We start from the raw sequence: 25,654 nt of genomic DNA on the forward strand, positions 1-25,654 counted from the left end.
AAGCGTGTGTTTACACCAAGACACAAAATGATTGCCATGCATGGTAACATTTATTCCAAACATGCAAAATGTACACCACAAAGATGAAATTGAAGACATTCATTACACCCGGATAAGACTTGTAATACGTACAAAAGGAATAAACCATCAGCTGAGCAAATTCAGTGTAATGTTGATAAATGCTTTTTAGTTCCAATGACGTTTTGTACTAAATAAAGGCAATCATTGGATAAGGCTGCTTATGGGTGTTTGATGAAAAGTATGATGCAAGTGGTAATGTGGCCACTTTAGTGAACATGTTGAACTTGGCAGGGTCAGCATTGTCTCTTTAGTTGCATAGTTTTAGAAATATGATTTGTAAGCATCAGACATTATTATTCCTGCAGAGTGTGAGTCTTTGTATACCAAAGTTTGAGCTTCTGTTTGTATTTAATATGTTAGTGTGGCAGCCTTGTGCGAGTGTTTGTTAAATTTGGATTTTCAACATTAAATAAACTGATAAACCATTTCTTACAAAAGAAATGTATGCAACATGCATAAATATTGCATATATATTCCATTATAAATACATTTCGTACAAGGAGCAGAGAAAAACATTTTTGAAACAATTGTAACAATATCACGATGTAGCGGTGATGTAAGACGAGTAGAAAGGTCGTAAACAGATTAAGGGCACAAGGTGAAGAACTGGAGAAAAAATTGGTGCAACCGATGTGTACTGCTGGATTAGGAGGTGGTGCAGTGGTTATTTGCAAGTACAAAGCGGTATAATGATGTAATATAATATTTTGCAAATATTAAGTTGGGTGCAGGTCAGCGTTGCAATTCAGTCTTCAGCCATTCTCATAAGAGCTGCACTCACCTCATGTTCATATTTCTTTCCACTTCTAAAAACAGTCAATAACAAACGGGAAGAATTTCCACGTTCAGGCATGCAAACACTCACTTTTGTTATAAAAGTTGAAAGAAAACAAAAACATTCCATATTTGTCCTCTCCGTATTTCATCTGATTCTTGCGCTGTCCTAGCTTGACATTACAAACATGTTAGAAAATGGACATTTGGAATAGCTGTGTCGGCCTTCAACGCAGCATGAATATATGATTATGGGCGCTGTCGAAATGTGGAAGTCCAAACTGAAAAAGTGTCCAAGCATCCCGTCACAGATGTAGAAAAAGTCCTCTGTGCTCACCCATCCGGATTTGCAAATCCATACATACTGAAATCTTTTTTGTCACAGTGTTTTTATCCTTAATTTTTTTGTCAAGCAAATGTTAGTGGAGTCTAATGCATGCAGTTTGGATTTCTGTCCGATCTCATGTTTGCTTTCTGAAGGTCATGAATGGCATAATTACAATATGGTAGAATATGGTAGTATACATATCTTGTTCTCTCTTTTTTTTTTTTTTTTTTTTTTTTTTTGGAATGGACTTTTTTGTTGTTGCATCCACGGTATGGCCTTCACGGCTATTTTGTTTTTCCTTCAGGTGGTCAGTTGATTGCTGCCAAAGACACAAGAGAGAAAAATCAAACACAAGGAAAAGAGAGAGATAAAAAAAAAAAAAGCTTTAAGTTGGTTATTTGTAGGCAGTTGCAGATTCAGCCCATTGTAGCGTGCTAACAAATTTCATATACAATCAAACAACCACAATCGTTTTGGTAAGTTTAAACTGAATTTGGACTGTAACTTTGTAATGCTACCTGAGTGGATGCTAGCTAAACTCATGATGACATACGGTACAATCAACGCACAATCTTATTAAGTAGTTTTACATCGACTAATTGTTATATTTATGTTATGACCTAATATACAGGTAATGTTGTTTTGTTTTGATGCTGTTCTTCCCGCTGAAAGTTTGAACTGAAGAGGATTTGTGTGTGTGTGGGGGGGGGTGAATGAGGGAATTGTAGTGTGAACACACTCGGGACTCAAAATGGCGAGCCAGACCCGCGAATTTATTTTCTAAAGACAAACCTTCACCTTATCGTGTTGGAGGATCCGCTACATGAGGATTGACTGTTGGTGAGCTTTCTGCCCGAGTGGCAAGAGTGTTGGAACATTTGGAACTATAAGTTATATGTTTACATATCATAATTGTTGTTGTGATTAAGACATAATTATGTTACACTGTATTTTGGATATTAATAATAGAATTTATTTTCTCACTTAAGAGAAAACCAGAGTTAACTCAGGAAACTAATTGAACTGAAGTCAAACTCAATTTAAATATTGGGCTATTAAAACAATATGAATTAATAACAACTTTATGTTACCCCACTCAATTAGATAGTGGGTGTGTACTTTTGATTCACACATTAGTTTCCCTGAGAGGCTTCTTTGCGTTGAATGTTTTCATAATAGTAGTTGTCTTGTTATACCTGAAAGTGAAACAAAGACAATGATGGCGACCACACCCAGGACGATGGACACTATGCTGAGCAGACGAGCCAGTCGACCCAACCGTCTGGCCCCGTCCACGTCCCCTGCCTGGAGACTGTTTCTGGACTGGGGCGGGGACACACAAAAATATATGACAATTAACATAAGCATTGCAATGATTCTACCCCCCTATCAATGCTTTGTAAAGAGTAAATCACTTGTTAACAGCTAATGGAATATGTTCTTAAAAATAAACTTAGATTTGTGTTTATCTAAATGATTTTGCAACTATATAAGAACCAAACTTGTAGGCCAGAGATGACAAGAAGGAACTGTCCTTAGTGCTGAATTTTTAAGATTAAAGGGGAAGTCAACCTTATACATTTCTTGACAATAACACACTGTATATGTGACCTCACTAGTCTAAACATGACATTCTGACTAATATGACATTTTTTGGAATATGAGTTATGCAGTAAAATCCAGCCATTTTTATCCATCGGGGGCGGCCATTTTTCCACTTGCTGTCGACTGAAGATGACATCACAGTTAGGGCGCAGGCAAAGACCAATTACAGCTCACCTGCTTTCTCAAGCTGATCTGTGATTGGCTGTTACCTAAGGAACTATGATGTCATTTTCACTTGACAGCAATTGGCAAAATAGCCGCATTCTGTTATTGATAAAAACTGCTGGATTTGGCTGCTTAACTCATATTCCACTAACAATATTAACCAGAATATCATATTAAGACTAGTGGGGCTTCACATAATATATTAATATCAAGATTATTATTTTTTTACTTCCCCTTTAAGGTTGCGTATTCCAATACTTCTGCTTGCTTGAAATGTGGCCAACTTCAAACGGAAGGGAACTCTCAACTGACTTGCTTAACACATTTAAAAGTAAATACCATGAAATAAAAGCTGCAATTCTAAACCCTGTTAACGTCACCTGGTTATATGTAGTCGAAAACAACACTCAACATAAAAAAATAAAAATAAACGTTTTGATTGAAGCCACCACTGCTCGTTGTGGGGTCAGCACAGAGCAAAACAAAGCACTTGCACTGCACAGTCTTGCGACCCTCTGCGTATTAGTTGGCCTTTAAGCATCCAGGACTGTCAAATATGACATTTTTTCCAAATGAACCCTCTCACCTCCAGTACTGCAATGTGAATGGGGCAAAAGCAGTCCCAGGGGTGTGTGTATTGATCCAGAGTCAGCACACACACACTTGCATTTGCTGCACACATTCTTGTGGCTGCAGTAGAGGAAGGCTTCTAAGTGAGTAAATGCTCTTCTCTCTTGTCATTAATAATGGACGAGCAGCAGCAGCCTGGCTAGAGGGGAGGGACACAGCAAATCGCTGGTGTGTATCTGAAATGGTCGCTTTTGATTTTCAATTCAAAAATGGTGGCACCTTTTGGGATCATTTTGCTTCATGGTCTTTGTGTTCTTTTGCCTTTTAGTCTTTAAAAACACCTGAAATTCTGTGCAGAAATTTTATTTAAAAAAAAAAAAAAAAAAACTACAACCTTACTTTCAACTTAATTTTAGGATGCTTTGCACAAGTAATGTGCAAATAGATTTGGAGGAGCAACCAAAGTTGGTTATCTTTGCTTAAACTGGGTGTTGAGCAGCCTTGAGGGGCCATGAGGAGAGCTTTTAGACTCACCGTTGTTACATTAAAATCTACATTAAAATTGCAAAGCACTCAATGCAGCCGGATGATCAAATCTGCTCTGCGCACGATGGCACCGCACTCATTCCTGGGGCCGTAAAATGCATTGGAGCTCATAAATTATAATTGGACAGAGTTTTCTGTGGTGCTTGGATGGGACTGAGTCAGCTCCATTCACACCATTTCACTCCCCGGGCACCTTCCATTCTCCACCTCACCTCCCACCTCCTTCCAGCCATGCAGTCCAGATGTCTTTACTGTTAAAAACTCAAAAAATCTCTCCTAGCAAATCATCGCTGCATAACATCAAGTCAGTGGAAAGCACTGAAACTTGTCAGCGCGATGGTGAATAATAACCATCCTCCATTAGGCAGAAGCCAAACAAATTAAGTGACAGGCTTGTTTAGATGATCAAGTTTCACAGCAGCCAAATGTAACATCATCATAATCGTCGCAAAATGCATCAGAGTGCAACTAAATTGATTTCACGCTGTCCTGGTGCAAGGAAATCCAATTAGGGGAATCTTTGGTTGGAATCATTTGAGACGTGGAAACAAACTGATGAGGACAATAAAGCGCAATTAGTTGCAAGTCTAAAAGCCTATTTAACATTTAAAGTAATCACAAAGTGAGTGACTAAGTGAAAAAACACTTTGTAGCATGTGATGAGCACCAATGCACACATTTTGGTCTATACATCACCGGCAAATCTGCCGAGCATGCAGTATCTCGACTGCATTTCGGCCCTTTCCATTATTGGGCTCGGCCGGCGTTGGCCGTAAAAACCCATTAGACCCGCATCGCTAAATCTGTAATTGGCTGTACATTGTCAGTGTTTGCTGGCCACAAGGCTTTGCCAACACAGCATCTGTCCGAGATCTGCGGCCTGACGGCAATATGCCCGTTGTCCAGCTGATACAAACGTTCAAAACCATTTGTTGTCATGCGTCTAAAAAAATCTCCATCCCTGATCCTGACATCAAACCATAATTTATCACTTACGTTGAAATACTATATGTCTACACATTTCTTGTTCCACTACAGTATTTGACTTTAAATATTGTGACTATTGATGCTTATTATATTCTCCATCACAGTTTGGAAAAATAAAATAAAATCTGCGGAGTTAGATTTTTATGCTGAATAAAACAAAATCAGCATGCTGATTCCAAAATTGCAATCATTTTTTTTTTCTAGCAGGTCAGTTTTTATCCCTCAGATAAGCAACATTCCATTGATTAGCTGTAGTAAGACTGTAGTAAGAAGAGCGGAATACGATTGGCCTCATCTTCAGCTACAGTAATGGGCAACTTGTTTGTGCAGTCACAATAAAGGAAGTGTGTTGAGAAGTGTACAGCTCCAAATAGGTCAGTACACTATGGGCTCGTTTGGAATTACGCTCTGAAGCCTAAACTAAAACTCTAAACTGAGAGTGCTTAAGGTCTGATGTTCTATGCGCCAATTAATTTTTCGAACGCACCAATGTGTTTTGTTTGTAAGTACTAATTGTTTGTGTTTATAATTTGGCTCAGTAGTAATCAACTCGCTATCAGACACGCTGGTGGTTGTTACTAGGCTAGCTAACGTTAGCTAGCCTAGTAACAACCACCAGCTTAAGAAAAGCCCTAGACCTGGCTAGCGCCACTAAACCACAAACGTCTGACAAAAAAAAAAAATCACATCTTACCAACTTGAGAATTACCCACGGTACATGAATGGTGAATGACAACATTTATTATTCCCTTGCTAGTACTGTTTCCCTCTCCAGTGACGCACTGTGTCCCAAGTCAAGAGTACCTGTACTGCGCACACTGGCGCTCTGTTTTTGGTGTGCTTGGAATTTGCGAACGGCAAATGCTAAACAGCACTGAGTTTCCCAATGGTCGGAATAAACCACTGTGCGTTTAGAGCGAATTTCTGAACGCGCCCAATATTTGCAAACATAGAGCTAGAATAGTAGGACTTAATAATAATAATGTATTGGATTTATGTAAATTGTATGACATTTCTTTCTTTGTTTCGTTCTTTCTTTCTTTTTATTAAAGAAAATTGAGATCTACAGCTAAAAACATGACATAATAGAGAAAAATTCAGTTTTGGATTCCAAACACAAAAAAATAGTTAAAAACAGCTGTCACACATAACTCAATGAAAACTGTGTTCCCCAGTATTATGTGCTAGCATTACGTTACAGGGGACATTCCAAAGACAAAATTGTTTTAGTTTTTTTTTTTTACATGCAGATGGGGTAATGTTTCATGTTTAGTTTAACAGCAAACTGTGAATAATTGTTAACTAGCTGCCAAATTTTTGCTTATTGTGAAATACGTTGAGCAGTTTGCTGTCACCATTCAGAGCTTCTATCGCAGTCCAAGCAAGCAAGAAAGAAAAAAAAACAGTATAAGAGTATAGGAGTGATCTCATTGATGAGAGCCATGCAAATGTCACCGAACAAAATGTCAAAAATGCACAGCCCGAAATCAAACCACAGAATAAAAAACTTTACAGTAAATAATAATAATTATAATAATAATAATAATAACTTAAATTCAAAAACTAACAATACAATTTACACTTTTGGGAGAGTTTTAACTCATTATATCTTTCGCAATGAAGAGCACTCACATGAGTCAAACAATCTGTAGAACTCAAGTGTGCTCACTCGCGCTATGAATTTACCTGGGTGTGTCTTCATAAAAATCCTTTAGAGAGTAGGCTAGTAGTCTTTTGAGGGTTTTTTTCTCTTATCAACCAAAACCACGTGGTATAGATAGATACTGGTTGAAAGATAATGAAATGCACATTTTAAAACAAACACATGGCTCTCTTTTGGATTCAGATCATACTCCAATAATTCTGTGCTCTCCTGAGTGCCATTCTGCTTCGCTTTTGTCCATCAAGCAGTATTTGGGAGCATCGCTCTGCACTCCATCTGGTGATACATGCTGATTACATCTCCCTTTTATTGTCTCCAGGATATTTGAGCCCCTTTCTATGCAAATTACGTCACTTTTAAATCAATGACTCACTAGTAGTGTCGTGAACCTGTTTTTCTCACTTCATCTTTCATGATCTGATTCAGTTCCTGTGATGGGAAGTTCACCGGGTCCATTTGGCGTTCCTCTCAACCTCAGCGTCCTTGTGAAGAAGGCAGCTTTCGCGGCGGCGCAGGGAGCGGATGTTTATTGCCGCCACGCTGCAAACTGCCGCAATCTGCTCTCTGCAGCACAGTAACTAAATTGACTCCTCTCACCATCTATTAAATTAGTGTCCAGATCTAGTTTCCTTCTCCTTCACTTTGCGTCTCGGGGATCTCTGTCAGTGCATCGCTCATTTCCTCTCACGCATCTATATTCCAAGCTATTAGCAAGAGTGTGACTAGTGAATGTCATGAGGAAGACTCAGAATATGTGTGGTGGATCCTGCTTGATATTCCCTCAGGCGTGCGCGCAGCCCAAAGGGGTGATATTACAGAACTAATGCGCTCCGTGAGTTGCCTTCGTTTTGTTTCTCGGTGCATTTCCATTTTGGCTGCTTTATTATGTGTAGTAAAATGCAACAGGACAAGCTGGCAGCGTTTGTGAGTGGTTAATCTTGTTTGTTCGGACCTTTCGGGCTGGCCAGGGTGATTACACAGTGCACAAGGTCCAGAAATCATTGTTTATCATCTACAATCATGTTTTCATAACATAAAATGCACATGCATCCTTTCCCAACACGCTCATAATAAATTGTCACTGTTGGCCGACATCATTTGCATATTGATGTATTCAAATCATGTCTAAGAAACACAATTACACAACATCTTCACAATTTTACATGTTTTTTTACTTAGATTTGTTCCTGCTCGTACTATAAGTGTGTTGGGCAAGGTTCTGGATATGTGTGCCTTTTATTTCATGGAACTATGAATAATGAACAATAACTTATCTGCCATGTTGATTGTGTGCTGATGTGTGAGAGTAATAGTCTTGATTAATGCTTTGTACATGCTTTTACTTTGGAATTTAATATTTGTGGAGTTTTTTCATGTTCTTAGGGATGCACGATAATGTGGTGGCCAATAATTATCGGCAATTATCAACCAATTTGACAGATAAACCAGGTAAAGAAATGTGTCGATAATAATAGACAGGCCGTGTCTCCAACTCTCAACCCCTCCCCCTCCTATGGTATTTGTGACGTCATAATGCACGCGACCTCGTGTTCACAGAAGATGCAACATGGCGACATGGCAGTCGCCAGTGTGAGCTTTCTTTACTGTGTCTCCCCAAAACGTTACCCTCACGTTACCCTTTTTATTGCCTTTTTTAAAAATGACTGTTTTGTTTTGGCAAACTCAAAATGTGTTTCTGGTTGTCTTTGAAACAGAGATACCAATAAAATTCAGCTTCATGGTGCTTTCTTTACACAATGTTTCAATGTATTTGTACATAGACTTATAGTAGGACTTAAAAGTAAATTTGTATTCAAGTTAATTTTGCAAACAATTATCGGCTTATCGGTTATCGACAATTATTGGTTTATCGGTATCGGTTGAAAATAGCATTAACGTGCATCCCTACTTAACATTTAGTAAGAATTGATGTTCCACAACTAATCAATATCAGATTGAAGTCAAGTGAAGCAAATTGAATTAGAAAAAAAATGTAAATCGAATCTAAATGGATTCTTGTGAATCAAGATTGAATCAATTGAGGAAATTAGAATCAATACCCAGCCATAATGCTTACAAAGCATTCAACACTGCCTGGTCATTTTTTTTCTTTTTGTAAATCAGTGGCAGTCCACTGACAAGACGAGCCTCACCGAAGGAGGAGAACATTCTCAAGTTTTATATGTTGTGGGACAAACCAACGCAACCAATTAGTGTCCATGCAAATTATACAAAAGATATATATATATTTTTTTAATAAAAATACAGTATATTGTAATTTTTCTATACAGTCCAAAAAAATTGAAGTAGGCATAGAGTAATTATATATTCTAATGTATTTGACAAAGGATAAGCGTTTCAGATAATGAATGTAAATATTGTAGCTTAATGTTTTTAAAATTACAATCCAGACAATTGTACTTTTAAGACTATTTTCCTCCATGCACAGAAAATAGACAGTTAAAAGAATATTAAAAAACAAACAAATTAATGAATGAATCCCAAAATTAAATCAATTCCTAGTTCTGAGAATATTTTAAAATTATGTACCTGTTTGATTCCTCCCGAAAGGCGTTGTTCCTATATTTTATAATTTTATGCTGCTCCACTAGTAAAGTTATACTTCGGAGCCATTCTTTGTCGGTTCACTCACCATGATGGAGTAGACGAGGGCCACGATGCTGACGGGCCACACGGGGAAGAAGCAGGAGATGATGACGAGGATCAGGTAGTCTCGGGGCTTGGGGCTCTCCTGCACCGTCGCGTTGCCTGTGGACGAGCGGCTCAGGCTGACTTTGGACGGGGAGAGGGGCGCGGCGGCGGACAGCTGCCCCGCCGAGCCCGACCTCACGTTCAGCCCGTGGCCGTTGTGGTCCGCCTCCAGCCCCTTCGCCTGGTGGTGGTCCATGTTGACGGAGAAGGACGAGGACATTTTGAGGCCGTGGCCCGCAGGCTCGCTGGTGACGGCCAGCAGCTTTTCGGTCTCCTGGAAGTCAGCCAGCTGGGCGCCTCCTTCTCCTCCGCCGCCGCCGACCTCGCCAAGGTTGGACTTGAGGAAGTCGGTATCCGTGTTGATGGCCATGCTCGCCTCGATCACCTAATTGGCAAAAATTGCTTCGTTTTGTCTGTTGGTTGATCTTAATCTTGTTGGTGGGCCATTATCGGGCAAAACTTTGACGACTGTTGTTTGATGGTGCCTGAAATCCTCATAGATGAGGAAAAAGGAGGCAGTTACTTGTGAAGTTTGAAATCCTCCACTAGGGTCACTTTGCTTCATTCACATCCACTTGAGTTACTTCCAAGATCACAAATGTGTGCTGGATCCGACGAGGAGCAAACAAAGTGCAGCTCCATCCAGTCCTGCTTCTTCAACTAGGTAGCTCTCATCCTTTTTGTTTTTTTCCTCAATAAAAGAAGATGAGAAAGGTGCACGTACCTTGTATCTTCCGCTAAAAAGCCGCTCTGAGCTTCTTGTCCCTCCACCCTCTTCACTCTGCGGCTTACCAGAGACCGGACGAAACCTTTGTCAAGTTACACAAACGCATACTTTCCTATTCCGGTCTGGTCAAGAGACGTTTTTATTGGTTAGGTAATGGATGAGGAACTGCATGAAATTGATAGTTCTTTTTTAAACATTAATTACAGTACATATTTTACAGTACAACTTTTTTTGTACATATTTATTTTTACAGTTAATCATGTAAATTTGGCTTTTTTATTTATTTATTTATTTATTTATTTTTACATTTGTTCATTGAAACATTTATTGTGCATTTTAAATAGTACATTTGATTAATATTTCGGCACATATAGTTAAAATTTGTTCTTTTTATTTTTTTTATTTTTTATTTTTTTTATTTACTTTCTACGATATCCATCTGTTAAATAAGTCTTACAAGAACTGTGGATTGTGGAAGCTGGAAATCAATTGCCAGTTGAAATTACAGATACAGATGTATAATTTTTTTATCATATTTAGTTTCACTGTATTTATTTATATAAATTAGCATGGCTAAATTGCCGAAATGTGGGTGAAATATAGTCAAGCATCTGTTCAACCGTCTCCAAAACCTAAACTTTCATCTTATTTTGAAGGCGTTACTTCCTTACATCTGCCAGGATTTTGTGTCTCTGTCTAACTTGATGCTGCTGATGTTGATTGAGCAGAGCGGTCTATCAGGGAGTCCCAACACACACGCACACACATTCACATACCCTCCTCCTCCCTTTCCCAACATCAGCACCGGTGTTTTATGGAAGGCTTTTGTGCTGCTATGCAGAATTTACTTTCCGTTCATGTACCAGTGGCACAGTCTTTCCATATCATAAATCATCAGCACACACCCTATACAGCTGCACACATGGCTTGCTTGAATCAGAAAACATTTTTACACAATTTGCATATTGTAAGCAGATAATTCCATCCTTCTAAAATAGCGGAGGCCTTACAGGAAGTGTTGGGTGGGACGTTTCATGTCAAATCCTCTGTGCATCCCCCCCCCAAATGATCCATGATTGTCATCATCATTAGATCTAAGCATGGTGTGAGCCTCATTTATTTAGCATCATGCTAATCCCACTTTGGCATCTCCCTTAACATAATGACAACTTTTGATGAACACCGTAAGTAATGACATTCATTTGTCGAGCTGCACTGCATTAAACATGAGGATGATGTCGTACAGACCTAAACCACAGCAAACTAGAATAATACATAGACGCGATTGTTTAACTACAATCGACAACACGCTTCTTGTCGAAGGCGGTGACTAGACAGAGACAAACAGTAGCTACAGCCCACATGATTTCATTTTACGAGCCTCTGGGCTGCTCATGAAGTTGTGCTGCAGCCTGGATTCATGACTCCTGCAGGAGCTTGACGAGACTGTACATGTGGATTGGGCGACATCTAGTGGAAGGACGCAAGACTGTCTTGCATTTTAAAATCAGTTCAAAACATGCCTTTGTACTTGTTCCTGTCCTCCTCATTCTTCTCCTCCATGCGCATGTTCAGCACCGCCAATTCTTTCTTGACAGCCTTTTTCATGGCCGGGTTCAGATCCAAAACCTTGCTGAAGTCCTGCCTGGCCTCGGCCTCGTTCCACACCTCCAGATGGGCCTTCCCACGCAGGTAGAAGGCCTTCACGACGCCTGGGGGGCGTTAACATAAACGGCTTTTTATAGCTGTCATTGTTGCTTATAAACGGCAACACATTTATGAGTAGAAACAGCCCTTGAGTTGTTGCTTACTGAAGTCTTGCTGCTTTATGAGAAGTCGTTACTTGTGCAGCCACAATGTGAACTCAAATCATATTTAATGGCCAATTTCAAAATGATTTTACAGCATATGTAAAAGGGGAATGTTGCCTGAAGAATATTGATGATAACTTCAGAAACACTATTGCTGTGTGATTAGTCCGAAAGAGCTACTTCCTTGCAGTGGCGAGTTTATGTGAACAATACTGGTGGGACACTAGTGACTTACACGTATAGGCAACATACCAAGAAAACTGCACTTGTCTCTATTTGTGTTGATGTTTTCTTAAAAAATAAAATTAAAATGACAAATGTAAATTAATTACAATTTTGTCTTCCAATGTATTTAATAAATTACAGTACAAAAAAAAGATTATTGATTAGGGGTGTTAGGCGATTAAAAATTTTAATCGTAATTAATCGCATGAGAATGGTTAATTCATGATTAATCACAAATTTTATATCTGTTCTAAATGTACAATAAAATTTACAATTAAATATTTTTTTTCTAAGTTTTCATACTCTTGTTAACATAAAAGTGGAAGCAAATGATAAGCTAATAGAAATATGGATGCATTTTTTTTTTTTTTTTAGTAATTGCTACAGTCATTTCATAATAAGTCATAAAATTGAGTTAGAATTAAAAAGATACTGTAAAAGAAATAAAAAAAATAAAAATAAAAACAAAACGTGTGATATTGATTTGTGTCCTTTTTCTGCCACTAGATGGCATAATAGCATTTGTAAGACATTGGTGACAGCTAAGTGCATTTTTCTTTTCAAATTAAGAGCTATGCTATCTTTAACATTAAGTAACGTGAAATTTTGCACATTTTAAAAATTGTAAAATACAACTTCTCCACAAATACATGCATTATTATAATAAGTTTATTACTGTTAAATTTTGACGTGGACATGTCTGTCGCATTGTGACTGGAATCACCCAGTACAGACTTTCCAAGTAAGGGCTGGTCATTAAACACACGTTAATTTTTTTTTAGTGGCGTTAAAGGAACTATAAATTAACTAAAAATTAACGCACTCATTTTGACACCTCTACTTATTCTAAAAATTAACAACTTAAATATTTTTTTTTTAGCATGTATAGCAAAATAAGTCTCTATTTTTTCCTTTTTTTTTTCTTTCTTTTTTTTTAGTCTTAATTCTAGCACTGGTTATCTTACACTTCTCTTTGAGTAGAAATATGAAAATTGTACTTACAAATCGTCTGCTTAGTTCACAAAGGTTTTTTTTTTATAATGGTGAGAGTTTGATGCTGGAAGATACTATTTCTGTTTTTCTAAAAAAGTTGCTAGTTCAACCAGCTTCTCCTTGAGAGCTTTCCCAATACTTGTCAGGTCCAGCTAATTCAATTAGCATGGAGAAGTTGAAAATTCATGACTCATGAGGAGACAGATTGAGTGTAGTGATGTTCAAATTGCGGCACCAGAGCTTTTATTGGGTCAGACGTTTACAGAAGCATGAAAAATTCACTTAGGGCCTCATAAGAAAAGAAAAAAAAGTACATTTCACACGCTGTGAAATCCTTCCCAGCTTGTAAAGAGCTGGATAATATAACCACAGCAGTTTCTCATATATCACATGTATGGAATGTGACTAATGGAGCTTAATGTTCCATTTGAGATTTGTGTGTGCATGAATGTGTGTTTGTGTCTAACCTGGGTGTTGGTTAATGATGTCACTGGTGTGTTCGATGACCTCATAGTACTCCTCCATGCGTAGAAGACACTGGCAGTAGTTGAGTGTTAACGTGTGGGCCATCTTCTCCAGCTTCAGCCATGGAGCTTCCCACGCTTTCTCCTATGACAAACATGTCACGCGACATGCTAAGCGTGTTACGTCTGGTGTGCACATTGACCACCTTTCACGTGCACTACTGAAGTGCTAATCAAACACTTTGCCTAGCCCATGTACACTGTAAAAAAACCAAAAAAAAACCCAAATTGCTGTCAATTTGCAACTGTAAAGGACCCTGCAACCAAAAATATTATTTAAAGACATTTAATATCAGTTAATAGTATAATAATAATAATAATAATAATAATAATAATAATAATAATAATAATAATAATAATAATAATAATATGATTTTTTTTTTAACATAATTTTCTGGAAAAATAAATATTCTCTCACGTAAATTTTACGTTTCAAAATGGTGCCAATTTTACCTCAAATTTGATGACTTTTTTTTTTTTTTTTTTTTTTTTTTAAACAGCGTAACAATGTGTGACTTCTTGGTCTTTACTGGATTCAACGAGTAAGTGTGCCAAGGAGTGCCATAGGCTGGCAAGCTAATTTTTGTCCCTGGCTACATTGTAGTTACAGTTTCCTTCGGCAGACCCATATTTTCCACCTTTCTATCAAATTTATGATTTTTATTTATTTTTTTGCTATTTTGTGGACTTGTGTTAATTTTCTGCCTCTCATCTTCATTTTTTGGATATTTTATGGATTTTTTTTAAAACATTTTTTTCTGTCTTTTTGCTATAAATTGTCTGACATTTTTAGCAATTTTGTGGACAATTTTTTTTCGGATTTTTATTTTGTTTTGGGACATTTCATCATTACTTTTTGAACATTTTCTTTCCTGCATTTTCTTCAATCAATTTTCTGATATTTTGTGGCAATTTTATGGACATTTTATGGTAATTTTCGGGAATTCTTCTTTTGGTTTTGAATATTTTGTAGTTACTTTTTGAAAGTTTTCTTTTCTGCTTTTTATTGAATACATTTTCTGACCTTTTTTTTGGCAATTCCAGAGACATTTTATTGTAATTTTCTGCCTTTCTTCTTTTTTTGGGGGGGGGGGGACATTTTAAGGCCACCTTTTTGGGTAATTTTTAAAATGTTTTCAGCCAACTTGCATCTCTCTTTTTCTGACAACTTAAAATTGTGGACTCTGACATTTTTTTAATATTTAATTCTTCTTTTTTATGTAAATCATTCATTTATTTCATGAATATTTAGTCTAAATAAATCTAAAAAATGTAAAAAAAAATAAATAAAAAAAAATAAAAAGAATTTACATGTGGATCTCTAATAACAATTAGTAGAAAATCATACTAATTTCTATTGATTGTTTTAGAAAGGGAGACACAGCTGCGATTGGCTGGCAATCAGTCCAGGGTGTACCCCGCCTACTGCCCAAAGCCAGCTGAGATGGGCTCCAGCACCCCCCGCGACCCTTGTGAGAAGCGGTCAAGACAATGGATGGATGGATGGATGGATGGAGGGAGACACGGGAAAGGGCCTAAAGTGCCACATGTGGCTCCAGGGCCGCAGGTTGCTGACCCCTGGAACGAGTCGCGTGTGACGCTGACCTTGGTCTGCACGTTCTTGATGCATATGATGGCTTCCTTGTATTTGAGCGTGGCGTCTTGGTAACGTCCCTGCTTGAAGAGCTTGTTCCCTTGACCGTGCAGCACAGGCACCACCTTCAGCCTCTCCTCATCATTCAGAGCCCACGACTCCCTGTTGTACTCACTGGGCTGCAGCACCTGCCGGGCATTCACACCTCTCACTCGGCTGACTCAGGTTCTCCTCACCATTTTGCTCCTGGTCCAACCTTGAGCAGTTCCAGGATGAAGAAGAGCGGCTTGGGCTCCTTCATCAGCTCATCCAGGTCACGGTAGCCCAAACTGTGGTAGGCAAACATGTTGGCCATGCCACACGTGCGAATGTGCCAGTCCACCGGGTCTTTGCCTTCTGCGATGCGTCGCATGCTCTTGGACACCAGCGGGTACACGCCGGTGTGCTTTGGAGGAGAGGGCATCACATTGAAAAGTGAATGAGCCTCACTACAGGCAGCAACGGAATGTATTTGGCGGTACTGTACATCCTCCTTAATTCGGACCTACCACACATATTAGAGACAGTTAATTGAACAGGCGCCCTTTGGGGTAACTTTTTAAAAATCAATTTTAACCCTTAACTCATTCAAGCAACCCACTTCACTTCCCGGCTGTTTTACTGGATTTTGACTGATTTTGCAAGACCCACAGAATATTGTGTCCTATTGCTATAAAAACATGGAACCGACCAAAAGTAAGATTAAAGTCTCTTCTTTCATCAGGAAAAAAATGTATATTTCTATCTGTTTCAGTTTTGAAGCAATTAGCATTAGAATATAGATAAGTGTCATCATTATTCACAAATCTGTTTAGAACCGTGGGGAAATCAGCCTGTTTGCACAATAGTCCTGGTTGATCTCTTATACTCTGCTGCCACCTGCTGGCCATTTGAGTAAAAACTACAATTTCTTCAACCGTTCTTTGCAGTTGAGAGGCTGCATCAAAGCATGCTCTAGCAAAAAAAAACAAAACAATGTATACATGCGTCTTTGGGATACTTAAAACATTTAAAATAGAACATATGTATACGTTTTTGCAGCAAATGTGTTGGCCAAAGGATCTCATGTGTTAAGAAAAAACCCTCATAAATTCATATAATTTGATCAACACCACACTGAATTTCCTTTTGAAAATCAATTAAATTTACAAACACAAGTATTTGAATTAAAGTCAGAATTGGGGGGGAAAAAATTCTAAGAAAAAAAAATGTTTGAAATATTTTCCATTCTTTTATGGAAAAAAAAATCCGCAAATTAGCTAGCTTTATGTTTTACATTTATTATAAATGTTTTAAGGCTTTAAAACCCCTCACCACACAATTTATACACTTTTCTCATTGAGACATTTACATTTTCTCACATTTCTCTCTTGTTTAAACATTCTCAATGTTCAAACCTTCATAAATTTTATGAAATAAGTACAATACTGTAAATAATAATAATAATAATAATAAAATAAAAATTAACTGCATTATAGTGAGGGAACACTGCACAACAGAGCAGAGGAATCTGCGATCTGAAGTACCAGGATGTGGCAGCCATTTTGCATTCATGTCCGGGCAAGTCCATACAGTATATGTAAATTATCAGAGGTCTAATGAACCGTACTTTGTCTGACCCTGAGCTCTTTGGATTATTGGGACACACAGTTTCCTCATATTTCATAAGCTCCCTTCTAAAAAGTATCATGTGCTATGTGTGTCTTTTGAGTGGGTCAGAGGAGGGACGAAACATTCTGAGCACATCTAATCAGAGCGGAGGATTGGCAGTAGTGCTGAGTCAGCAGGAATCCGAGGCGATTAGGCAAAAGTGAGACTGCTGCAGATTAATGACGGAATGACTCCACCCATATGCCTCAGTCACTAGCTCTCGCACACACGTGCGCACATGATCACATTACGCCCCCACCCAAAATGTTCTTCACAAAACATGGCAAATATTTTGAAAGTTTGCACAACAGAAGGGGTCATAGTGAAACCATTTGGATAAACATAAAACACTATTCATTTTTAGTGATTTTGAATTAATAATAACCTGACGTAATGTCAGCATGAGTTAAGAGAGGAATCTATTTTTAGAATATTAACTTGTAACTGTAACACTAGGTACTTAAATGTGGCAAAATATAGTGTTTTTTAATTTTTTTTATTTTTATTTTTGTACCATATATTCGAAATGTCTTGCAGCCCCACTATTCTTATGAAATATGAATTAAGCAGCAAAATCCACCTGTTTTTATTCATCTCAGGGGGCGGCCATTTTGTCACATGCTGTCCACTTTAAATGACATCACAGTTGCTCACCTAGCAACCAATCACGGCTCAGCTCTCAAATATCACATGACCAAACGCCGAAAACATATGATTGGTCGCTTGCTGAGCAACTATAGATGTCAATTTCAGAGATGGATTAAAAACATGTGAACTGTATAGTTTCTTCAACTCACAATGGTGTCACACCAGAACTCGGCCACCTCCCCGATCCTCATGGAGGCCAGCAGCGTCTCCCAGATGTCCAGTTTGAACATGTTGCCAATCACGATCTCCATGGGCGTGCCCACAGCTTTGCTATCGTCTATCACCGTGCGCTCATTGTCACACAGCGTGGTGCGGAAGTCAAAGGTCACCTGAAGCAAAACAAGCACCGAGCCATGATAATGTGAAAAAGGTGAGCAAATAGCAAGTAAATATGTGTGTGTCAAATATGTTACATCACATATGAACATAGTTATTCAACAGGCCAGCAAATGTTGTATAACAGCCAAGGAATGGTGAAAACACTCTGCCAAGTTATTTCTGTTGTGCAAGAAGGTGGCCTTATAGAAGCCTCGCTCACACATTAAAGTGGCTCCGCTCTCATGTATGCGCGTATATTGTATGATTAACCTGCAACAACCCCTGTAGTGACTCAAGAGAAAAAGAGAAATGCAGTGGAGGACCTTCACATTTGTTGTACAGTAGGTTGAAAATCAATAGTTTCATGTTTAAAAAAATAAAAAATAAATACAAATTTAAAATGTTTTGTGACTATCAATTTTCCAGCAGCAATGTACTTTTACTGGACTTTTTTTTTTCATTTTTAAGAATTGAATTTTCTTTATATTTCTTTTCTATTATCAAAGCAGTTGATTAAATTCAATAATATTTCGTACAACAACAACAAAAAAAGAACAAACAAATATTGTGCCCAATGAAGCGATTTTTCTGGTACTGTGTCTCCCTCTACTGGCTTCAATGTGAAATGCACCAATATCAGCTGCCCATTTGGGTTGTAAAATAAAAACACACTTACGGAAATCAGCGCTACATAACCCTCAACAGCACGAGTACAATAAACACAGAGAACAAAGCCCAATAGACCAAACCTTTGCCCCGGTGATGAATTTGGGGATTTCTCCAGTCCCGCCATGCAAGATTTTCTTCTTGATGCCCTCTAAGCCCAACAGAAGCGTATCCTGCATATCTGACATATTTCCTTGCCTTATTAGTTGAGATATTTGTCACCTTCTGTTGTCATTCATAGGTGTCTAATGATTGAGTCCATAAGTGTGTAAAGTACATCTCAGCAGGAGGATTAGTTCGGGCAAGGATAATAGGATTGTGTATTCGTCATCAGCTAGGAGACACATTCTAGTAAGAAGAGAAGGACCAGGCTTTTATGATGACTTTGTCTGGTAACAAGCATTATTACCTCCACCAAGGAACATTGTTTGTGTATGTGTTTTTATTTGAGTGAAGGCAGACTTTTGAAAATTGGTGCAATACATGTGTTCATGATAGAGAAGTAAAAAAAAGGATGGAGAAATGGGACATTGTTCTCATTCCAAAGGAAATTTCAATGATTTACATGGGCGATGTGAACAATGCAGTGAACGCTGAAAGCAGACAATTACACAACGCACTCGGTGACCTTTTTTTTCTTCGCATCTGCCACCTATCTGTGTCTGGGTGTGTGAGCATGTGCGTATAATGTTCCTCCACCACGTCTGCAAGTAGTTTAGAGCATTGCTAATGTTTTATTTCTACCCAGTGCACGAATACCGTGGCTCATGCTTGCATAACTGTACAGCTGTGTGCGTTTTGTGAGGCACGGCAGGCAGGTACTTAACAATCACACAAGGTTGCTGTCTTATCTGTGTTCAAATAAGACCTTAATGTAGGCTATAGATTGTGCTGAAACCTCCAATCAAGTTTCGTTTTTTTCCACTGACGTGACAGAGCATTAGGCAACACTTTGGTACAGTACAAGTACTTCCATCCAGATGGACAGGTTTCAGCACCGCCTTGTGGACAATTCTGTAAGTGCATCAGAAAACTCTACGACGCATCCATTTTCTTAACCGCTTGCTCCTCACAAGGGTCGCGGGGGTGCTGGAGCCCATCCCAGCTGGCTTCAGGCCGTAGGCGGGGTACACCCTGAACTGGTTGCTAGCCAATCCCAGGATGCTATACTAATGCACTTTAATTAATGATAGGACCTACATAAGGTTGTGAGCGTGCAAACCTGTCAGCCAGCGTATTTAATTAAAAACATTCTAACCTACTCGCCAGTCAAAAATGTACACTCCACATTGGCAGTGCCAAAAAAACAACAACAACAACAACAACCAACAAACAAACAAACCGTCATACACAGTAGTTTGATTTGGCCAGCTCAGATGTCAACCTATTTGTTTGTCCTATCATATTTGGCTTTTTGGCACAACCATGTTAAAAAAGCACATGAGAAACATATTTCAAAATATTGCTGAATATATTCTTTTATAATAAATCAACAAATGTTTACTTTTAGTTGAAAACAGATTTAATTTTAGTATAATTACAGTAACATTGCTGCCAATCAATGTCATTGTTCGAGTTTTGTGCATGCTATCTCTGTTAGCTTCTGTGCTAACTCTTCCAGAACAAATTTTGTTACTAAATAGAAAAAGATTAACTGATATTTTAACATGTTATTTACTGATAATCTGAATAACAGGGTTGCATTGGTTTGAGGAAAACAATCTGTTATGGCTGAAATTGGCTAGAAAATGTGAAAAAATTTGATTACTCATAGGTTGACCCATAGTGAGAGCAGTTAGCTTGATGATGTTATTTCTGCTGAGTCACATAGATCACTTTTTTTTTTTTTTTAGTCATACTTCAGAACATAAGTATGACTAAAATCCTTTAATAATTACAAGTAAGATGAATACAGTTGGCTACTACCCCCAAAAATGCTAACTTAAAATGTATTTTATCTTTTACATTTGATGTGTAAGTTGGTTCTTAAGAGGACGTGTTTTAGGGGGCTCAAGTATAAACATGACTTTTAAATCCGAGTAGATTTTAAAAAGAAGGGTACATTTTCCTTTGTGCATGGATTATTTCAAATTACAGTGGGCTGTTGAAAATGTCCTCCAGTTCTGGAATGATCCATAGTGAATGGATGGAATTGGATTGATGAATAAATGGATCTGGGGCTGAGGCAATAATTTCACCCCCCCAAAGTTGGCTATGCTTCCCAAGACGACATGTTCTCATGCTGATCTTCTCTATAGTGATTGTGACACAAGAACAAGAACAATGGAAGCATATCTTCAAATGAAAAGATTCCTTGTTTTTATGAGGTTGCGCTTGTGCTGGAAACCGTGAAAACGTAACATGGACATATGGTGTGCCGTTTCTCTTGGATGACAGGTTCGGGGTTGCTATGGTGACAACCTACTCCATCATCAACGCCATTTAAACGACGTGATCTTTTGATTTTGAAAGCTTGATCAATATGATGTTGCTTTCAATGCAAACATCGCGGTAATGGGTTCTGCAAGAAGTCGTGCGTGCAGTCATGAATATGCACATCCAACCGTTATCCATCCAACCTGTTGGAGAAGAAACAGTGCTATGACTCAGGCTTTTGTGTCCGTCTGACTCATTGTCGCTTGCGTCACACTGCCTGCACCTCTCTTGACGGCCCTGCCTTTGCATGGCTCACTCACCGACTACATGCGCACGCGTTTCAATTTGCACAGCGAGTCATCAAATAGGCCGGTTTGCCAAACACACGTGCCTTTTGAGAACAGGTTTCACCACAAGCAATCGCAAAGGAGAGCCTGGTCAGCTTGTCACATTGGAAACCTGCTGCGGATGCATTAAAGCACGTCGTGCTCTATTTGCGGAAAGTGCACTCATGGGTTTCCTGGGGAGGAGTAGCTGGCTGTGTAAAGGCCATTCATTCATATACATATCACACAGGGGAGGCACCTTCCATGACGCACAACATCCATACACGCACACACACACACACACGTTTATGAATGTGTGAGCCTTTTGTTGTTGCACATATGGATTAGCGATAGAGAGAGCGGTGGGGTTGTATCCTGGCCTCTTTTTTTCTGACACAGAATTGCAAACATGTTCAGGTGGAGACGCTTTAGGAGGAAAAACACAACAGGCCGAGTCCATATACAAGCGTAACGGCCTTGATTTTTCAACCGATGAGGCGAAAACGACATAATTGGCTAATTCCCAACTAGCTTACGCGGGCTCAAGGTAACCTTCAAAGTGTTCCACTAGCCCATATTTCAACAATGTGGATTCTTCGGAGAAGGAGGTCACAGATGCGAAGATATGTTACATAACAAATGGCAGCCACCCAAGAACAAAATTCTGCAGGGAGTCAACAACAGAAAAGGGTGTAAGGAAAAAGTGTTGGAGCACATTTATTTTGGATGATGTAACTCACTTCTCCACCAAATGTTACGCTTCAGTTCTGCTCACAATGAAAACCTGATTTGGTTTGTTTCCACTGGGTGTGTGGGTGGGATGGTAGTAGTTGTGTCAGCTACACAATAGTGTCATATTATATGAATTCAACTCAGAAGTGATACAACAAATTGTAGAGCTCCATGCATCCATCTTTCTGTTCACGCACCATCGTTGCTGGTTGGTTCAGTGGTCTGCAACCTGCAGCTCTGGAGCCACACGTGGCTCTTTAGTCCCTCACCTGTGGCTACCTATGGATCTCTATTTTATTTTTTTTTAGTAGAAATTATTATTATTATTATTATTATTATTATTATTATTATTATTATTATTATTATTTCAGAAAAATCTTTTTTTTTTTTTTTAGTGAATAATTAAATGTTCAAAAAAGGGCCAGAGTCCACATTTTTAAGTTGTCGGAAAAAAGAGATGAAAGATAGATGAAAACGTTTTAAAAATTACCAAAAAAAAAAAAAAAAAAAAAAACGCCTGAAGAGGAAAAGTATAAAATTACCATAAAAGGTCTTGGGAATTGTCAAAAAAAAAAAAAAAAAAAAAGTCAGAAAATTAATTTTTAAAATGGCAGAAAGGAAAACATTCGAATAGTCACCATAAAATGTCAAAAAATGAAGAAATCCCCAAAATTACCATAAAATGTCCATAAAATTGCCCCAAAGTAAGAAATTTATTTTTAAAAAAAGCAGAAATGACAATATTTAAAAAGCACTTAAATGTCTAAAACCAAAAGAAGAAACGCCTAAAATTTCCATAAAATGCCCACAAAATTGTCAAAAACGTCTGGAAATTGATAGCAAAAGAAGGAAGAAAATAAAATAAATAAATAAATACATGGGAAAAAAAATCATAATAATAAAATAATGATAATAATAATAATAATAATAATAATAATAATAATAATAATAATAATAATAATAATATAGCCCAAAAATGTCCAAAAGAGGAAGGAGAGACAGAAAATTACCATTGTATGTCCACAAAATTGCCGAAAAAGTCAGAAATTTATTAAAAAAAAGGCAAATATATAAAAAGCACTTAAATGTCCAAAATCAAAAGAAGAAACCCCTAAAATTTCCATATAAAGCCCACAAAATTGTCAAAAATGTCTAAAAATCGATAGCAAAAAAGAAAGAAAAAAATGTAAATATATATGTCCACAAGAATTGCCAGAAATATCAGAAATCAGAAAGGCAGAACAGTCTAAAATGAAATCTGAAGAATTACAAAAACGTTTGACCAGCTGTCTACCCTTGACTAACCACTTAAGTAGACTTTCTGCCACAAAACGGTCATTCCATCTAGTGCATCTCCAAGTCTTAGCAGAGACCATTCTGCCAAATTGGCAAAGATATGAAGCAAGACTTGCAGAAATGAAAATCAGGATCCGTCGGCATTTGTGCCATGGCGCAGATCCACTGTCAATGACAATAGAGCATAAAAAGTCTACACACCCCTCTTCAAATGCCATGTTTTTAACTATCTAATCCACTCATCCATCTATAGTCTTGAATGCTAGTCTTGTGTCATACACCATTTACCATTTATTTTCCATATTTATAGGACTTTTTTTTTTTGTACCATGCAGTACTTAATCAGGCCAACAGGAGGACCGCTATACTCTGTCTGTGTGTGTATGTGCATGTGTGTGCGTGTTAGCTGTTCTGACTTGCAACATTCTCAGGAACAGCCTGCACAAGTGTCTTGTGAAGTCATGCCGTGGGTATCAACAAGTCAGACGTTTCTGGAATAACACATAACTAGAGTTGCAAAGTGTGCACATTTCTTAAACGCGTGTCGCCGTGAGCAGCCTCTGAAATCAAACTATAAAGCGCGTCATGTGATCATCGCCTCTCGTATAGCTTGTATGTTCACAGTTGCTCGTGATGCTCCACTGTAATTTTGGTCTTGGCTGCTCCTGCTGCAGTTTTTCCTCAGCTCACAGCGCCCCCTGACCGGGCCCCTGCCAGGCCCCTACCAGGCCGCTCTCCACCGGGGCTCGACCTTTAGCTGCATACCAGAACACATAGCAGCCAGGACAAAGGGTAAATGTGTGCAACACATAAACAGTGTGATGCGGTTCATCCGGAAACTCGTGCATTTCCACAACATGGCTGCGGACACTCCACCACAAAAAAAAAAAAAAAAAAAGAGAACATCATGTAGGTTGGGAAATTGGAGTTCAGTACCATCATTTTGGATTTGCTTGCCAACAGTTGTTTCATTTAACTCATTCACTGCCATTGACGGAAAAAAAGAGGTCAAATTCTGCATTATTTGCTGGTCTGGCAATGAATGTGTTAAAAAGCCATACGTGACCAAATTTAAATGTTTGTTTTGATGATGCGCTGTAAAGACAAAGTGCATTTATAGCTCTAAAAATTAAATGAAAAACAACTGGGACAGTGTGTATTATTTAGTGGTGAACTAATAACATTCATTTTTAAAGCCCCACTATTAATTTAATTAAAGTGGAAGTCAACCTTAAACATTTCTTGACAATAATATGTTATATGTGACCTCATTAGTCTAAACATGACATTCTGATTAATGTTACATTTTTTGGAATATGAGTTATGAAGCAAAATCCAGCAGTTTTTTAGCCATCTCAGAGGGCAGCCATTTTGCCACTTGCCGTCAACTGAAGATGACATCACTGTTGCTCAGGCAACAACCAATCACAGTGCGCCTGTTTTCTGAAGCTGTGCTGTGATTGGTTGTTGCCTGAGCAACAGTGATGTCATCTTCAGTCGATAAGTGGCAAAATGGCCGCCCCCTGAGATGGATAAAAACTGCTGGATTTTGATGTTTAACTCATATTCCACTAACACATTATTAAGCAGAATATCGTATTAAGACTAGTGGGTCTGCATAGAACATATTAATATCAATATATTTTTTTGACTTCCACTTTAAGGTTGCATAGTCCAATACTTCTGTTTATTTCAAATGCGGGCAACTTCAAACAAAAGGAACTCTCAACTGAGTTGCATAACACATATCAATGTAAAAATCATGAAACCTTAAACATTTATTGGCAATAATATGTATGTTATATGTGACCTCACTAGTCTAAATGAGACATTCTGATTAATATGACATTTTTGGAATATGAGTTATGAAGCAAACCAGCAATTTTTTAGATATCTCAGGGAACAGCCATTTTGCCACTTGCTGTCAACTGACATCACTGTTTCTCAGGCAACCCACCAATCACAGTGCGCCTGTTTTCTGACGCTATGCTATGATTGGTTGTTGCCTGAGCCCAGCAACATTGCTGTCATCTTCAGTCGACAACAAGTGGCAAAATGGCCGCACCCTGAGATGGATAAAAACTGCTGGATTTTAACACTTAACTCATATTCCACTAAAGCAATGTTAACCAGAATAACATATTTTGACTAGTGGGGCTGCATCGAACATATTATTGTCCAAAAATTTTAGGGGCGGGGTTAAACTTCCCCTTTAAATACAAAAAATGTTCCATCACATCATGTACATTTTTAGTCGTAGGTCTAATATTGGTTAATGATATTACATAGATCGCGCCA

General features: G+C 38.2%; 2 protein-coding genes across 3 annotated transcripts; both read right to left on the reverse strand.

Moving 5' to 3' along the window:
• Positions 1 to 31: 31 nt before the first annotated feature.
• On the reverse strand, positions 32 to 10,219 carry trarg1a (trafficking regulator of GLUT4 (SLC2A4) 1a). 2 transcript variants are annotated; one of them, XM_077541229.1, is made up of 4 exons: positions 10,156 to 10,219; positions 9,373 to 9,916; positions 2,380 to 2,506; positions 32 to 1,502 (listed from the first exon to the last, which is right to left on the reverse strand). In XM_077541229.1, exons 2-4 carry the CDS (start codon positions 9,799 to 9,801, stop codon positions 1,492 to 1,494), a joined length of 567 nt encoding a protein of 188 aa, XP_077397355.1. In that variant the 5' UTR covers positions 9,802 to 9,916; positions 10,156 to 10,219; the 3' UTR covers positions 32 to 1,491. The 2 variants fall into 2 exon arrangements, with proteins under 2 accessions (XP_077397355.1, XP_077397356.1); XM_077541230.1 differs by having other exon boundaries at positions 9,373 to 9,816; positions 10,156 to 10,204.
• A 1,027-nt stretch (positions 10,220 to 11,246) lies between these two features.
• On the reverse strand, positions 11,247 to 18,900 carry aipl1 (aryl hydrocarbon receptor interacting protein-like 1). Its single transcript, XM_077542157.1, has 6 exons — positions 18,710 to 18,900; positions 17,792 to 17,971; positions 15,562 to 15,750; positions 15,317 to 15,493; positions 13,655 to 13,796; positions 11,247 to 11,870 (listed from the first exon to the last, which is right to left on the reverse strand). The coding sequence occupies exons 1-6, from the start codon at positions 18,812 to 18,814 to the stop codon at positions 11,671 to 11,673; spliced, it is 993 nt and encodes a 330-aa protein (XP_077398283.1). The 5' UTR covers positions 18,815 to 18,900; the 3' UTR covers positions 11,247 to 11,670.
• Positions 18,901 to 25,654: the final 6,754 nt, after the last annotated feature.

This window comes from Festucalex cinctus, chromosome 13, assembly GCF_051991245.1.
Source record: "Festucalex cinctus isolate MCC-2025b chromosome 13, RoL_Fcin_1.0, whole genome shotgun sequence".
NCBI classification, from domain to species: domain Eukaryota; kingdom Metazoa; phylum Chordata; class Actinopteri; order Syngnathiformes; family Syngnathidae; genus Festucalex; species Festucalex cinctus.